The 18,197-nt window shown below is 33.6% G+C and overlaps 1 protein-coding gene across 2 annotated transcripts in view; it reads left to right on the top strand.

Annotated features, from left to right (window-relative positions):
- The window catches only part of Fut8 (fucosyltransferase 8), a 309,903-nt gene that overhangs the window by 136,521 nt on the left and 155,185 nt on the right, over positions 1-18,197 (top strand). Inside the window, exon 2 of one of the 2 annotated variants that reach the window (XM_027929496.3) lies at positions 9,851-10,274. The exons of the other annotated variant lie outside the window; for it this stretch is intronic. Coding sequence (XP_027785297.1) covers positions 10,072-10,274 — 203 coding nt within the window. The 5' untranslated portion in view covers positions 9,851-10,071. The remainder of the gene's footprint in view (positions 1-9,850; positions 10,275-18,197) is intronic. 2 annotated transcript variants of the gene reach the window in all.

Genomic DNA, 18,197 nt, shown 5'->3' with positions numbered 1-18,197 from the left:
TTCTTGTTAGGTTTTTGATGGCATCTTTAATTTCATTGCTTGATATTGATCTATTTAAAATTTCTATGTCCTCCAATTTGGGTAGATTTTATTTGCAGCATTTATAATGGCACCCACTAGACACATGTGCTGTTGAGCAAGTGTTATTTGCTTAATGTGACTGAGGAGATAAATTATTATTATTATTATTATATTTATTTTTTAGTTTTCGGTGGACACAACATCTTTATTTTATTTTTATGTGGTGCTGAGGATCGAACCCAGTGCCCCGCGCGTGCCAGATGAGCACGCTACTGCTTGAGCCACATCCCCAGCCCCTATTATTATTATTATTATTATTATTCCTCCTCCTCCTCCTTTTTGTTTTTTGGTACTGGGAATTGAACCCAGAGGTACTTAACCACTGAGCCACATCCTCAGCCTTTTTTTGTAATTTATTTAGAGACAAGGTCTTGTGAGTTGCTTAGGTCCTTGCTAAGTTGCTGGGGCTAGCTTTGAACTAGTGATCCTCCTGCCTCAGCTTCCCAAGCTACTGGGATTACAGGCATATGCCACCATGCGCGGCGATAAGTTCTTAATTTTAATTCTAACTTAAATAGTTGCATATGGTTAGTTGCTAGTGGTTTTTTATGCAGACAGTGTAACTCTAGGACTTAAAATATATATCTTTAAGTCATTAGTCTACCTTCAAAATAACGTATCAGTTTCTGTGTAATAAAACAATTTACTGTAGTACCTATTTCCTCCCTCCTGTCCTTTTATGTTTGTACTTTTATATATGTTGTAAGCCCATGTTGTAAGCCCAATGATACATGGTTGTCATGTTTTAATTATCTCTTTTAAAGTGATTAAATTAAGAGAAAATGTCTATGCTTTTTGGATTTTATCATTTCTGGTACTTTTTTTCTTTGTTTAGATCTATTTCTTTCTGTTGTCATACTCCTCCTTTTTAAAAGGCTTCATTTACCATTATTTATAGTGTTTTTTTTTTTTTTTTTGCTGACAGAACTTTATTTTTCAGCCTTTTTGTTTTCTGGGAAAATCTTAGTATTGCCCTCATTTTTGCAGTATGTTTTCACTGAGTATAGAATTCTGAGTCAACATTTTTCCTTCTTAGATATTTTAGGATGTTGTTCCACTGTCTTCTGACTAGCATTGTTTTTGACACGAAGTTATGTTCCCATTCTTTTTCCCTGTAATATTTTTTTTTCTTGTTACTGATATAGAGTTTTCTCTCTGTATCTTGTTTTTCAGCAGTTTTATGTACATTGAAAATTTATCCTGCTAGTAATTCTCTGCATTCCTTTGATCTATGGTTATATTTCACTTACTTTGGAAAATTCTTTGCTAACATCTTTAAAAATGTGTCTTCAGGCTCATTCTGTTTCCCCTTACCTTCTTGAACTCCATTTACACATGTTTTAGGTCAGTTATATTGTCCCACAACTTTCGAATTCCATATTCTGTTTGTTGGATCTTTTTTCTCCTCCTTGGGTTTCATGCAGAATAATATCTATTGATCTTTCCTCAAATTCTTTGTTTTCACCTTTAATTTTTTGATAATATTTTGAAGTTCTTTTTGTTTTTATGTTTATTTAGCATTTCTTCTCTGCTGAATTTCTCATTCATTTGTATTGCCCAAATGTTCCAAGAGTTTCTTTTAATATATTGATCATAATTATTCTAAATGTATTATCTTAATGTTCCAGCACATTCATTTGAGTCTGGTTCTGATGTTTGCCTTTGAGAGTGGTTTGCTTTTCTTGCTTTTAAAGAGAATCTCATGATTTTTTTGGTATAGTATAGAAATTGTACATTAAGGGCTACAAAGACTGAGTTGAATTGTATTTATGATCAGCATGGGAACCCTTTTTCTTTGAGAATGTGTCTACATAGATTGGGGCATGGGGTAGGGATATGTCAGTCTCTAATTGAGTTTGGTTTCTTGTTATTGTAGTAGTTAACTGCACTAAATCACATTTAAAATCACTGCAATAGTGAGCTGTTGCTGCATCATTCTTGTTGTGGAGCTAAGTGTGCTAATGTTTCTTCTTAGTGTTTACACTCTGTCCTTAGTCTTAGCAAGTCTTTGGATTTCTGCATTACAGGATGATCTCTTGCCACGTTCTTTGTAATAGTTAATGAACAATGTGCATTTTATATGGATTTTTGTTAATATTTTGTTATCTTTTTAAAAAATATTGTAATTTTATTTTGAAAGGCAGTTAATTTACTTTTGGATCATTTTGATTCTTTTTTGCATCTTATTTGAAACCCCCTAGAGGACTTTGCTAGCATAGCATTTATTCCTGGGCTGGAGTCAATAAACTTTGGTTTATGAGACAAATCTGGTCCACAGCATGTTTTTGTATAGTTCATGAACTAAGAATGGTCTTTACATTTTTTAAGGGTTATAAAGAAGCAGAAATAAAAATTAAGAATATATGACAAAGCCTTTTAAGGGTTATAAAGAAACAGAAATAAAAATTAAGAATATATGACAAAGCCTGTATATGTGCCATGTAGCCTAAGATGTTTGTTGTCTTGCTCATGCAGAAAACATTTTTTTGATTTCTGATTGCTTAACCCTAACTTCTATGATGTTTTATTTCTTAGGATTTTACTGAATTCTCCAGGCTTCCTATGTGGTGTTTTCACTATATTTGGTTGGAATTCTATTCTCTGAGAGACTGATAGATTTTAGTTATCCATGTTTAATTTTGTTTCCTGTGATAATTTTTCTGTTAGCAGCCTCAGGAGCTCTTACTCTGCATGTACTTCTTAGTATGCATACGTATCTTAGTATATAGCCAAAGACTCAAAGGATCTCCTTTACAAATTTTTGAAGGTTTTTCTCTGGACAGCTACATCCTCTTTAGTACACTGACGTGCAAATTCTACCCACCTTAAACTTTCTGAACTTGGATCTTTGTCTTCTCTTCTGAGGAAGATGGGTGTGCTTTGTTTGAGTTATGTCTTTTTATGTTGATGTTCAGTAAATGCTCCTAGGCAGCTGAAGTGATCAATATTAACTTTATTGTTAACATTCTTTCAGGCATTGCAATTGTGTCTGTCCATTGCTCCATATCTGAAAACAATTTTCCTAAAACAAAACAAAAAAACTCCCAAATAACCACCCCCCCTTTCATGATGCTGGGGATCAAACCTAGGGGCTTGCATGTGCTAGGCAAGTGCTTTATCAATGAGCCATATCCTCAGACCCTTTAAATATGTTAAAGTTTTCTAGTTTTTATGTGTGAGGCTATCTAATGCCAATTTTCCCATCATGGTTGGAGGTGGAACCCTGTTTAATAAATATTAAAACCAAAAATTCTGGTATTTTAATCTGTTTAATCTTTTTATTTTCTAGAATTTTTTTTTTTGGTTTTATAGTTTTTATTAAGGGTATTTGCAGGATATGTAGGACATATAATTAAGAATCACTTTTGTCCTGCATCTTGAATTTCATTTTTGTGTCCTAAGCTTTGTACAACTTGCTGAGAACAGAAAATAATACATTAATTGAAGACTGGCTCCTTAGCTTAGTATGGAAGGTAGACATAATATATTAATTATCTATTGCTACATAATAAATTGCCCTAAGATACAGTCTCAGAAGTTCAGTCAATGGTTGTCCAACTCTGTAGCTCTGGGCCTGTGGGGAGGCTGAACATCATGGCATAAGGGTGTAGTTGAGGAGCATTGCTCAGTTCTTGGCAGCCAAGAAGCAGAGAGAGAAAGAGGGAGTGCCCTTAGGGAATGTCTTGCCAACCCTTTTGAGCACTCCCACAGTGATCTACCTCCTCCAGCATGTTCCAGCTGTCTTAGTTACCAACCGGTTAGTCCATTGAAACTAGAGTGGAGGTGGACTGATCAGGTTACATTTCTCATAATTTAATCACTTTATCTCTGAATATTTTCTGCATTAAAGTAGAGCTTTTGTGGGATATCTCATCCAAACCATAACAGCTGGATCATTTGGCTGTGCTATATCATCTAGTTCAGTTCTTGCAAAAGCCTTCCATCAAAATGTGTACCAAAGTTGCTGTCATCTCAAAGTTTGATGGGTGATGGTTCAATTCCAGGATCACTCATGTGGTTGTTGGCAGAATTTAACAACCTTGTGAGGTACTTGTGGCCTTAGGACTGAAGATCTCAGTTCTTTATTGGTTATTGACTAGAGGCTGCCCTTATTTCCTTTCATGGGTCTTTCATTAGGACAGTTCACAGAATGGTAGCTTGTTGTATCAGAATGACCAAGTGGAATGAGCAAGCAGAGAATATTCGAGCAAACAAAACTTCTAATCTTTTATAACCTTATCAATTTTCTGTATCCAATTTAAGAAGCAAGTCACTAGGTCTAGCCCACACTCAAGAGGAGATAACACAAGGGCATGAATACTGGATATAGGGATCATTGGTGAGCTTTTCTTTTTTTCCACCCAGTACAAAGGATTCAACCCAGGGGTGCTTTTCCTTTGAGCTCCCCTTTATTTGAGATAGAGTCTTCCCAAGTTGACCTGGCTGGCTTCAAACTTGAAATCCTCCTGCCTTAGCCTCCTGAGTTGCTGGGACTATCAGCATGTGCCATGGTGCCAGCTGTTGGAAGCTATTTTAGAAGCTGCCCACAATCAAATATGGCATATTAATTATAATAAATAATTTAATTGGATCTATAAAATAATGTAACAGCATTAACATACACTGAATAATGATTTACTTTGTGTTGTGCTAAATGTTTCCCATAGATTATTTTATTTAAGCCTTTCCCAATGTTCTCTGGAAGAAATAGTGTGCATTATTGCTGTTTTACAAGTTAAAAAAATAGAAACTCAGTGAGGTTACCTAGCCATGATACAGTAGAACTGAGACTTAAGTACAAGCACTGTTGATTCTAGGACACATAATTTTAATCTCCACATTTTATCAGCATTAAAATAAAATTATCTTTTATTAATACTTCTTCTGAGCCAAGCATTTTAATAAATACTTTATGTATATGAACCTCATTTAAGCCTCACAGCAACTCCTTTAAAACTCCTGATCTTACCGATTCTGTACACCAGCTTCCAGATTTAAGAAGTACTTTAAAAAATTACATATATTTGTTGTTCCAGAGATATTAAGCAAAAATAATTTAGTTTCTCTAAATTGCAAAAGAAGTGAGCCATTTAAAAACCTTAGTACCTTTAAAAAGGGATATTACTAATTAAATAAATTTGCAGAAGGAAGCCTGACACCTTTCAATCCTTAATATTCTGTTAAAGAAGGGTACTAGGTGACTCTTAAACAGGCATAAATTCAACCCACCCTGATAAGAAATTCGGTAAATACAGCTACATGAATTTTTGCCAGAAATTACGTCATGATAAGATAATGTCTATATATGTAATATTGAAATATTTTTTACTAATAAATTTTAAATATTTTCACTAATAATTGCAGAAAGGAGTGGCTTTCATGTCTCTCAGACAATCTAAAATCACACTGTTGTCTTTGCATGTGAATATTCTAGAGGCAGAAAATAAGAAAAGAGAAATTATTTTAACATGGTTTACAGGTGAACCATTAGGTTGCTGATATTATAGCTTTTTAGATCAGTTCATTGGTCTGAAAATATATTGTAGATATATGTTGAAAATAAATTCTTAAATTTAGAAGTGTTTTTATTTTTTTAACCATTTTCCTTAATGATAGTACTTTCTCTGCAATCATATTTCTTACATGGGGCATAAATGCAGTTGATACTGATATACTAGGTATGTCATGTATGGCATTCTTCTCTCATTCACTTATTTATTCATTCAAAAGTATTCATTTGCCTACTTAGAGCCAAGTACTGTCCTGTGTGCTTAGGGTATGTCAGTGAACTAAACAAAAGTTATGGAGTTTCTATTTTAGAAAGCATGGTTCAAACAGTTAGTAAACATCATAGGTAAGTAAGCAGGCATGCACCATGGTTAGTCTGTAGGGAGAAAAATTCTATATCCGTGTCTTAAAATCATGCTAATGAAACTACATAGAAAACTACTCATTTTTAAGCTTGACTTGGTTTCCTTGACCCCATTTTAAAATATTGGCTAAGTAAAATCCTGGGAAACATTCCCTCCAAAAACTGAGTTAAAATGATGTCATTAATAAAGAAAATGGGGTTGGGAGGGAGAGCAAAGGAGGAAGATTACCTCTAGATAGGAAATAGGGGTGGGATGGAAAGGGAGGGAGAAGGGGAATAGAATGGAAGGTGAAAGGAGACCCTCATCATTATACAAAATACATGTATGAAGATGTGAATTTGGTGTCATCATACCTTATATATAATCAGAGATATGATAAATTATTGTATAATGGTGTATTAAGACTTATAATGCAAAATAAATTAAAAAAATAGAACAAAAAGAGCACACATAAAAAAAGTAATAAAAAAAGAATACAAATAATAATAAATATTAGGATGTGGGGGAAAGGTACATTCATACATTGTTGCTGGGACTGCTAATTAGTACAACCACTCTGGAAAGCAGCAGGTGCTTCCTTAAGACTAGCCACATCAACACAATATAACCCAACTGTCCCACTCCTTGATATTTATCCAAAAGAATTAAAATCAGCATACTATCAAAATATAGGCACATAAGTATTTTTAGTATGAAATTCACAATTATAGAATTTGCTGGTAAAGAGAACTGGAAAACATCTTGCTAAGTGAAATAAGAAGAAAATCAATAAAAACAGAAAATCAAGGGTTGGACCATATGGAAGCAAAAGAAGGGGAAAAAATGGGAGGAGGGAATTGGATATTATAAAGCTATAGGGAAGACCAGTGGAGTGGAAGGAGATGGAGAGGGAGGAGGGAAAGGAAAGGGGAGGAAATACAGGGAAATTTTGAAAAAAAAAAAAAGAAAATGACCATGTTTTGCTCCTACAATAATCTCTTGCTTTTTACAACTCATAATCTCATTATTGCTATATTGTGTAGTAAATTAATATCTTATATTTTTTCCCCCAGAACTGGAAATTAAACCAAGGGACATTCTACCACTGCGCAACATGACAGCCTTTTTTTTTTTTTTTTAAATTTTGAGACAGTCTCTCATTAAGTTGCTGAGGTTGACCTTGAACTTGGGATCATCATGCCTGAGCCTCCCAAATCACTGGAATTAGAGGCATACTTCACTGTGCCTAGTTTATCTTGGGTACTTTTGTTAGTGGTTTAATAAAATCTAAAGTACTTTGCATTACAAAATTTATGTTTCTGTAAATATTTGTTACTATTTAAGTTATATCATTTGCTAGCTTTGAATATTCATGATAATTTTTTGTTATAATTCCAAGTAAAATTTTCAACACATCTTATTTTTATCATAAATTATTCATTTTTTTTAGAATACTGTCTTTGTGGTTGTTTATAATAGTTGTCTTTCTGATTTTTTTTTTTGCTATGAAGGGAAAGATAAAATTTTAATATGTATCGTAATAGCTTGGGATTAAATGGGATATAGGTTCAGCATATGGTTTGATAGCATTTTTCAGTGTTGTCACAAAATATTAACTCAAATGTTAGTTCTTAACAGTTTTTGTTGACTTAATTAAATTCATTCCTTAGGTCAGAGTGGATTCATTTTTTAATTTTTTAATCAGGAAATGGAGTGTCTACATTGTTTCTACATAAAATTACAAGTATACCTCATGTTACAAGATCTTTTACCTGAAATGTGAAATAGACATGAATTATTCTTACGTTTTGATGAATAGATTGGGATACCTAAGATTAGAGGAATAGGGTTTTAAGAAGGATTTTTGAGAAAGGGACAGGAGTTGACAAAAAAGAGTATTATTGATAGATTTGAGAATATTATTAAAGCAATAGATATCAAATTTTCATTTGGGATACTACCTTTCGGTTTTCAAACAGTTCTCATTGAGTACAGTTCTTTTAATTTTATGTTTTAGTCAGTATACAACACTGAGATCATGGTAAATAGTGTAGAAATAAAATGGGAATAAAATAGTGTTTCTACTGAGTAGAATAGGGGAATAGGGAAAAATAGGGGTGGAGAAACAACTCATGAACTCATATGCTGTGTTGCAGGAGTTGTTTTTCCACACCTGCCACAGGCATCCTGTACCTCTTGCAGAAGGTACACTGGGTTAACCCCAGGTACCCTGTCAGCATCTGATGGACAAACCAGCAGTCTACCTACCCTGGCTGCACTCTTGAGCCAACTCCAGCTGGTTTCTTGCACAGGCACACTACAAGAACCTCCTGATGGATCTTTACTTTTCTGCTCATTAAGACTGATTACCACATGTACTCACACATCCCTTAACTATATAATTAGATACAATAACGTTGAGCAGGGTTTCACAAAGGGAGTTCCCAATTCCAAAGAACTTCATCTACTTTGAATCCTTGCTTTTGAATACTAATTTTCTTAAACAATATAAACCACAACCCACCTAGGTCTGTGCCACAGCTCAGGTCTTGAGCATGCACACATTTTCTTTAGTGTGTCTTTTGCTTTTTCAATAAACCTCTTCCTTTGCTACTGAAACTTGATATATCTTGAAATTGCTTTCCCAGAGAGGTCTAGAGCCTAAAGGATTCAAGTAGAAGTCTATGCTTCAAGAGACTTCCTTGGACCTCTTACTAGTGATACAATGACACTCATTTGAAGAGATTTTCTCCACTTTGAATACTTGGTTATTTATAAACATATGAAATTTGAGGTTTGGAAGTAGAAAAATAGTGGCCCTGTCAAAATTTTGAACCTTTTCTCTAACTTTTCTATTTAATATTTAATCTTTTGTAACTGTTTAATTAGTGCTCATGTGCTACTCAAATTCAATCTTATACACAGTAACTCCCCCCCCTCCCCCTTTTCAGGGGAACAAAGATCAAACCCAGGGACTCTACCACTGACCTATATCCCCAACTCCACAGAAACTATTAATTTTTTTTCTCTTTTACAAGAAACTCTGTGGCTGGACAAATGATTTATTTTCTATACTCCGGAGTTGTCAAATGGCTTTAAATTAAATTTTTGCTTACAAATTCTTTGGGAGAAACTAATTTTTGTTTCCAAAAGAATTCTAAAAGTAATGATGGACTGATGACAAATGAAACATGTAACTAAACCTGGGAAAGCATATGTATTTGTACTTTAAATGAATAGTAAAGATTTAACTGGATTAGATTTGTTGTGATTATTGGTATTTTTAATAAATTTCAGGAAAGTGTAATCTAGCCTGATCCATTTGAACTTTTGCTTGTAATGTGTGGAGTAGTTGCCAGCTGATTAATGGCCATGATAGCCTTTGCTTCTCTAATATGCATGCCAACTTTAGAATTTTTACTAAAAATGACAATTCAAACTGTCACCTACAGAATTAAGTGGTAAAATGGCAACTGAGCAGTGAGATGGAGGGGATGGAGTTGAGAATTTTAGGAATGAATTCACTCATACAGAGAACATGTTTTTCTTTGGAATAATGAACATATTAGTATGAAATATTTAATGGAAAATGTTTTGGTTTTGATTAGTCAAAGATACAATCTTTTACTTGCTATGTAAGCACTATTTAACAGCTGAAAGAAGGAAAAGTGATGGTGGTACTAGGAGGACTTTTAGGCATAGAGCTAATTAAACTGTTAACTAATAGAGCCCTAATATATGTGGTTGATTTAGCATGCAAATTTAAGCTTTTACTTTTTACTTGTTATTAGGTGGTTAGATTATCTTCCAGCCTGTTGACCAGCCAACACCCATGTGTTTCCTTTAACACCATTAATCTCAGTATCTGCCAAATTATACTTTCAGTAATATAAATACATTTCTTACTCTTTCCGCAGCATGTAGAGTCCATGAAGCACAGGACAGTAAAGCTTCCTACTCCTATCACCACAAGGATCTCTTTCAAAGATTCACCACAGGACTACCAGAGAGACTAATTTGAAGCATCATGTGTTGAAACAACAGAAGTCTTTTCACCTGTTCACTTACTAGAAACAGTTACAATGTTTTCAATTCTTTGAGCTCCAGGAAGCCAGGGAAGTGAGTTGAAAATCTGAAAATGCGGCCATGGACTGGTTCCTGGCGTTGGATTATGCTCATTCTTTTTGCCTGGGGAACCTTGCTATTTTATATAGGTGGTCACTTGGTTCGAGATAATGACCACCCTGATCACTCTAGCCGAGAACTATCCAAGATTCTGGCAAAGCTTGAACGCTTAAAACAGCAGAATGAAGACTTGAGGCGAATGGCTGAATCTCTCCGGTAGGTTATAAAATACTGAAGGAAGAACAATGAAATGTTGTACTTTGTTTTTAGATATAAGGCCTCATTCAGCTGTTGAAAATAGGCAATAATTTCTGTAAACTGATGTCTTTACAAAAATTTAACTGTCTTAATGTAGGGTATTTAAAAAAAAAGTTTTAGTTATAAATGGAAACAATACCTTATTTATTTTTATGTGGTGCTGAGGATCGAACCCAGTGCCTCATGCGTGCCAGGCAAGCACCCTACCACTGAGCCACAATCACAGCCCCATTATAGAGTATTTTTTATACTAATGATACCTGTTTATATTCAATATAGAGAATTCTCCATAGTGGCATATCATGTCTTGCATATGAATCTTATAGAAAAATTGGGCCATTTAATTTTAAAACATTTTATTTATGGTTATCTTTTGCATTGTGAAAATTTTGATAAATTGAACCCAAACTATATATGATTTAAATGAGTATATATTAAAATTCTTATCACATGGGCTATAACAAAGACATTATAACTTTTTAGAGTCTGAGTTAGTCTAACTATAACTTCTTAAAACAAAGAAACAAAAATTCACTATTGAATGAAACAGTTGGATCTGGAATGTGGAGAATGATCAACATTGCTGCTTCTAATGTGACATATATATTTGAAGGCATCAATTGTTTGAGAAACAGTTTCCTATTTTCATGGAAAAAAATAAAGTTTATATAGATGATCTATATTTTTTCAAAATAACTGAGTTTAAAGGTTATGTAACATTTTCTAATTCCTCCACTTTAAATATGAAGATAATCATGTATTATATGCTTGCTATCTCTCAATACTGTTAAGGCTAGAAATGAAGATTTGAGAATCTTTACATTAGAGGTGGTATTTGACTCTAAAGAGAAGTGAAGTATAGAGATAAAGAGCTGAATGTTATTTTCTTTTTGAGAAACATAAATAATGAGTGAAAAGTGGAAACATTTAATATTTTTAAAATTTTTATTTCTTTTTTACTAGTTCTTTTAGGTTATACATGGCAATAGAATTCATTTTGATGTAATTATAAAAGCATGGAATATAATTTGTTCTATTTCAGTCCCCGGTATGTCTCCTTCCCTACCCTCAAGCCACCTTCTGTTCCCTTCCCTCTATTGTACTGATCATTCTGCAATTATAGGTCTTTTTTTTTTTTTTCAATTAGTGTCTTGTGGATGTACATGATGGGTAAACTCATATATGTACATAGGAATGTTAGGCCAGATTCATTCCACTGTCTTTCCCTATCCCATTTTTCTCCCTTCCCTTCATTCCCTTTTGTCCACTCCACTGATCTTTCTTCTATTCTCCAGCCCTCTTATTTTGCATTAATTTCAGAATATTAGAGAAAATATCCAACCTTTGACTTTTAGGGACTGGCTTATTTCACTTACCATGATAGTCTCCAGTTGCCGCAGTCTGACTGGGCTAAATAACCGGGGGGGGGGGGGGGGGGTGATGAGCAACTTGTGAAGGTTGATACAGCGGGAGCCGCTTTATTGTCGGACAGCAGAGGTATTTATACCTAACTCATTATACACAGCCTGTTTCAATTAACATCATCCAGATACATTAATCAGCCATCTAGGAATCCTCATCATCTTAATTACACCCAGCTTAACTCAATTAACATAAACTAGATACAGCAGTCAGTCATTAAGGAATCTCCACATTTAATGGCTCGCTGGTGTTACTTCTCTAACCACTCCCTCTGGCAAAGTGCCAGGCGCCATCTTGACTTGTTTACGGACCCTAACATCCAGTTCCAGCCATTAACTGGCAAGTGCCATGGAGTCATTCTTCTTTATGGCTGAGTAATATTCTATTGTGTATTTATACCATATTTTCTTTATCCATTCATCTGTTGAAGGACACTTGAATTGGTTCCATAGCTTAACTATTGTGAAACTGTTTTGTGTGCTGCTGTAAACATTGAGATGGCTGTGTTACTGAAGTGTGATGGTTTTTAAATCCTTTTGATATACACCGAGGAGTGGTATAGCTTAGTCAGATGTTGGTTCCATTCCTGGTTTTTTGAGGAATCTCCATGTTGCTTTCTACAGTGGTTTCAACAATTTGCAGTCCCACCAATATGTATGAATGTACCCTTTTCCCCATATCCTCACCAACATTTATCGTTACTTGTATTCTTGGCAAAGTATTCTTGATATTTGTCATTCTGACTGTAGCGAAATGAAATCTTAGTGTTGTTTTAATTTGCACTTCTCTAATTGCTAAAGGTGTTGAACATTTTTTCAAATATTTTTGACTGTAGTTTTTCTTTTGAGAAGTGTCTGTTTAGTTCCTTTGCCTATTTATTGATTGGATTATATGGATTTTTTGGTGTTAAGTTTTTGAGTTCTTTGTAGTTCCTGGATGACAACTTCTTCGAGTTCAAGTACTTAATAAGTCTTGCTGTAATTTCATGTATAAATGTTTAGAAACACAGACTAAACAAAAGAGCACAATTTTATATATAGACACATAATTTCAGTAAATAACTGGTCATTTCCCCCTGATTAGACCGTTCCATAGACTTCCTTGGTGGGGCCATTTGAATGTCATCCAAAAGAGTTTCATTTTAGAGGGAGGGAATTAATGGAAGAGCTGTAGATCGATCAGCATTGGGATATTTTTCTCACTATTGTAATTCAACTAATATTTTAGACTCAATTTGATATATCATTCTTTTTCCTGTAAGAAAAATATGTTTATTAGCCAGAATATAGAGGATTAATTCAGATGTCTTTAATATTGGGTCATTTGTTTGAGATAAAGCATTTGGACTAGAGTTGGAAAGCAACCCGAAAGCCTTAAACTATGATTTTTTTAGATTTGGGACAATAATTTTAAAAGCAGTTATCTAATATGCCAAGTTTTTTTGATAGTGTTACAAATTTAGAAAGATAATTTTAAAATCTCTAATTTGAGGTATAAAAATATCCAAGTCCAATGTATGGGAAGTGCCTGTGTGTTGGGATTGGGGTGGGGGTGGGGGGAGCGCGGTCGCGCATGCTCGAGTGTGTGCAAAGTGCGCTTGTTTGACTTATTGATGAATACTTTCCATGCAGTAAAATTTGCTCCTTTTAGCATACAATTCTGAGTTTTGGCAAATATTCTCAGTTGTAATCACTACCACAATCAAGTTAAAAGGATAATTATACCTCCCCTCAGAATTCTGTTATTGTCCTTGTAATAAAGTCCCCACTAACCCACTCCCTAACTTTGGCACCTGATGTGTTTGTTGTCCTACATTTTTTCTGTTCTAGAAAGTCATATAAATAGAACCATGCTGTATATAACTTTTGAGTCTGGCATTTCTTATTTAGCATGATGTATTTGAGATACATCAATGTTATCCTAAAAATTGGTGATTCATTCTTATTTATTGCAGAGTTGTATTTTTATTCCTTTTTAATGCTGAGAAGTATTCCATTGTATACATATATCAGTTGTATTTTTTTAAAAATCCGTCAGTCAAGCACTTGTGAGCATTGAGTTATTTTTATTTTCTTGACATTTGTGAACAAAGCCACTATTAATCTTTGCTAAGTTTTTATTTCTCTTGGTTAAAGATGTAGGAGTGGGATTGCTGGGTCCTTTGTTAAATACATATTTGACTCCATAAGGAGATACCCAATGTTTTCTTGAGCACCTGTAACTTTTTGAAATTCCCACCAGTAAGGCTTGAGAGTTCCATTTCTTTTTGACCTTGGTGTAATACTTGTTACTGTCAGTTATTTTTATGTTAGCCTTTAAAAATATATATGTAGTATCATCCCATGGAGGTTTCAGTTTGCATTTCTATTTTGATGTTGAACATTTTTTCATGTTTGCATTTACCATTTATATATCTTTTTTATAATTTTTTCATATCTTTATTTTATTATTTTATTTTTATGTTGTGCTGAGGATTGAACCCAGTGCCTCATGCATGCTAGGCAAGTGCTCTACAACTGAGCCATGGCCTTAGCCCCACCCATTTATATATCTTTGATGAAATGTTTTTTGAATCTGTTGCCTCTTTTAAAAAATTGTTGTTTTATTATTGAGTTTAAAAAGCAGGTTTTTATATGTATCATACAAACTAATGTACAGACATGTATAAAATACAATATGATATAATATAGAAACAGTGGTTCTAGCTATGTATAGGGTCATTCATGTGACTGCAGTCATCTGGTGGCTCCACTGGCAGGGCAGGCCAAAATGACCTCAGTCACATGTTTGGCAATTTGTTGGGACCATCAGCTGGTTCCCTTCCATGTGTCCTTGTCAGCAATATAACCATATTTCTTCTTACATAGTACTGTTCAAGAGGGCAAGAGCAGGAATTGCAAGGTCCCTTGAGGTTTGGCATCAGTAATAGCACAGTGTCATTTCTACCATATCCTGTTGGTCATTCCAAGTTGAAAGGCCAACCCCATATTCAAAGAAATAGACTCCAATTCTTGGTTGGGGGAACTTCAGAAGAATTTGTAGCTACATATAACCTACCATTCTCACCTCCAAAAATAAGGTTGAGTAGATTTGATTATTTCAAATAATGGTGTTCTTAAACAAGCAGAGTTGAGTTTAGACTTGACTGATAGACGATAAGGAATGATAGTTGGTTTTCAGTAGAGGAATACTCAATGAAAATTGTAAGGAAGATTTATATTTTCAGATGCATTTGGAGATTTGCCTGACTGGAGTTAAGAAACTCTTACAATATTAATCTAGACATGAGATGAAACAAACTTAAACTAAAAATAATATTGAATCTTTTCGCTTTGGTATTTAGACTTCTATGTGCTTAAATTTGCCTTTCCTCAGATACCTCTTTCTTGCTTTTATTTTATTTTTACATTTAAAAAATTTGTTCTTTTTAGATATACAAGACAGTGTATTCTTGTGGTTGTATATGATATGGAGTTTCACTGGTGGCTTTCTTGCTTTTTAATTGCTAGCACATTAGGTACGCATGTGATGTTCTTTCTCTTTAAATCTTATAATCACTTTCTTCACCCTTTGGTGCATCATGTTCATCTTATCTCAGTCCTTAGTAATGATAAATTGCTTTCAGCTCATAGAATTTCTTTTTCTTGGGATTTGAATTGGCCACATTGCCTTTCAGAGTTGAAATTTGCTAGAAAGCACCCAGAAAATTATTGAAGTTTGTGCAGAAATTTCCTAAAATAATGAATCTCAAATTGGGTAGGTGTCAGATTTTTACATCATTATAAAATGTAAAGAATGCTTAATTGAAGAGTTTCCTCAACTTAAATCCTTGCTGTTCTAGTGGCATTTATTTTTGAGAACACAGCTTTGAAAGATTCAAATGCAACTTTGGGGTACATTAATAAGGGTTTTTTTGTTTGTTTGGTTGATTCAATGAAGTGGAAGACACTTGTTCTGGAATTTAGATGTCAGCTGTAAAACTGTATATTTATAAACCTCAAAGAATTACCTTTTTTTTCTTGAGCCACATATAACTTGCCTAGATGGATTATAGCCAAAGCATGAATTTTTCAGTGGAAAATTTGAACACTGAGTTAAGTAGGAAGGAATCTGAAATGGTTCTTCACAGGTCATATCTTGAGTCTCTTTAAGGAACTTGTATTGGAAAGTGGGAATGCCTTTGTTCTAGGTTGGAAGATTTGCTTCAGACCATCTCCTCTATAACTTCTCATCTCTCATGTAAGAAGTGTGCTTAGATTTCTAGAGCAAATGGTAAATTGGAATGTATAGAACACTTGTCATCTAGCTATAACTTACTATTTTATATAGCTTTTTTTTTTCAACCTTAACATTCTTATTCGTTTCTTTTGGGAAAATGTTGGTGGAATGTTTAAGAAAAGTGTATATTCTACTGTAGTTGGATCTGATCCTCTATGTCATTTAAGTCAGGTTAGTTAATTTTCTGAATTTGTACAGATTTAAAAATTTTAAAATTTTTGTTCTGTTAATCTAATGAGAGAGGCATGGTAAAGTCGTCATCAGTGGTTGTGGATCTATTTCCTTTCAGTTCTGTTGTCCTTTTTATATCTTCAGGTTATTTTTGTTTCATGAATCCAAATTCAGAACTATTTTATTTTCTGTGACTTGACCCTTTAATCATTATATCATTATATCCTAGGAATATTTTTATGTCTATAAAGTCTTATTTGGTATCAGTATCACTACACTAGCTTTTTTTTAGTGTTTGTATTATATATATATCTTTTAAATTTTAACTGTGTCCTTAACATTTAAATACAAATTTAAATATTTAAAGTATTTTTTGTGCAGTCTGGCTATCTCTATCTCATTTGATTATCTTATCCATCTAAATGTAACTATTGGGCTTAAATCATAAATTTCTTGTTTTCCCCATCTATTTTTTGTCCTTTGCTTCTTTCCTTTCTTTTGGATTGACCAATCTTTTTTTAAAATTTCCATTTTTTTCAATATAATTGCCAGTATAATTTTAGTTATACATACTTTCATTGGTTACCTTGGGTATTATAAAATACAATTTTTATTATAGTCTATCTTAAGTTAATATTTTTTTCATTGCTCTGGAAATGGTAAAAATCTTATAGTACTTAACCTTTTATACTTCATCCACTTTGGGTGGTTTTATTGTCAGATATATTAACTTAGTAAAAGTTATAGACTGAACATTGTGGTGTTATTTAATTTTTTAAAGCATTTTTTATAATTGATCATAAAGTTTTGCCTTTTTAATGTTTGTTCCTTGCTTTAGTTCAATTCTTCCATGTTGAATCATTTCCTTCAGCCTTTACTATTTTTTTATAGTGCAGGTTTTGAGAGTAATGAATTCTTACAGATTTTCTTAATTTTTTTAACCTTTCAGTTCTGAAAGCTGAGTGTAGAATTTAGATTGGCCATATTTTTTTAAATTAGCATTTTAACTATGTCCTACCATTGTTTCCTAGGTTATCTAGAATATCTTATTTTTCCATAGGGAAAATACTCCTTCCCTATTTGACAATATTTTAGTTGGGGTTTTTCAGTCAAGATTCCTCATCTTTATAGTCTTTGTTGAGAAGTCTGCAATTTTCAAAAGTATATTGGCTACATTTACATTTTTATTTTTGTCTTTGGTATTAAATTGTTGACTATGATATATCTAGGTATGACTTGATTTGTTTTTGTCCAACTTGAAATTTGCTGAACTTCTAAAATCTAGGTTTGTTAGTCAACTCTTTGCTGTTGTGATCAAAATACCCAACCAGAACATCTTCAAGGAGGAAAAGTTAATTTTGGCTCTTTCTTAGTCCATGATCAGCCAACTCCATTGCTCTGGGCTTCAGGTGAGACAGAACCTCACAATGGAAGGGTGTGGCAGAAGAACCCTGCTCAGCTCTTGAAAGCCAGGAATCAGAGAGAATGAGGAACCAGGAACAAAAAAAAATATAATCCCCCAGGGGCATGCCCAGAGTGACCTAAGTTTTTTAGTCACACTCCACCTGCTTCCAGTTACCATTCAGTTAGGCCATTCAAATTATTAATCCATCAAACATATGATTCCACTGATTAGGTAACAGCCCTCATAATCTGATTATCCCACCTCTGGACATTACTGCATTGTCTATCATATGATCTTTTGGGTAGGGATACCTCATATCCAAACCATAACCCTGGAATTTGATATTTTTTTTCTATCAGTTTTAGGAGATCCTTAGCCATTAGCTCTGCAGGTATGGCTTCTGAGCCATTCTTTTTCTTTTCCCCTTCCTGAACTGCAGATACATGTATTACTATACTTCTTTTTATAGTGTCACATCTATCTTTTATGTTGAAGTCTTTGGTAATATAATTTCTTTTTGCAGTTTATTTTGTGCATTTTCTGTTGAACTGTCTATATAACTAATTTTTTTTTCTAATTTCAATATCTGAGTCACCATTTGGTTT

The sequence above is a fragment of the Marmota flaviventris genome, chromosome 2 (assembly GCF_047511675.1).
Source record: "Marmota flaviventris isolate mMarFla1 chromosome 2, mMarFla1.hap1, whole genome shotgun sequence".
NCBI classification, from domain to species: Eukaryota; Metazoa; Chordata; class Mammalia; order Rodentia; family Sciuridae; genus Marmota; species Marmota flaviventris.
Note: the sequence above shows the minus strand (reverse complement) of the source record. Positions and strands in the feature narration are given on the sequence as shown.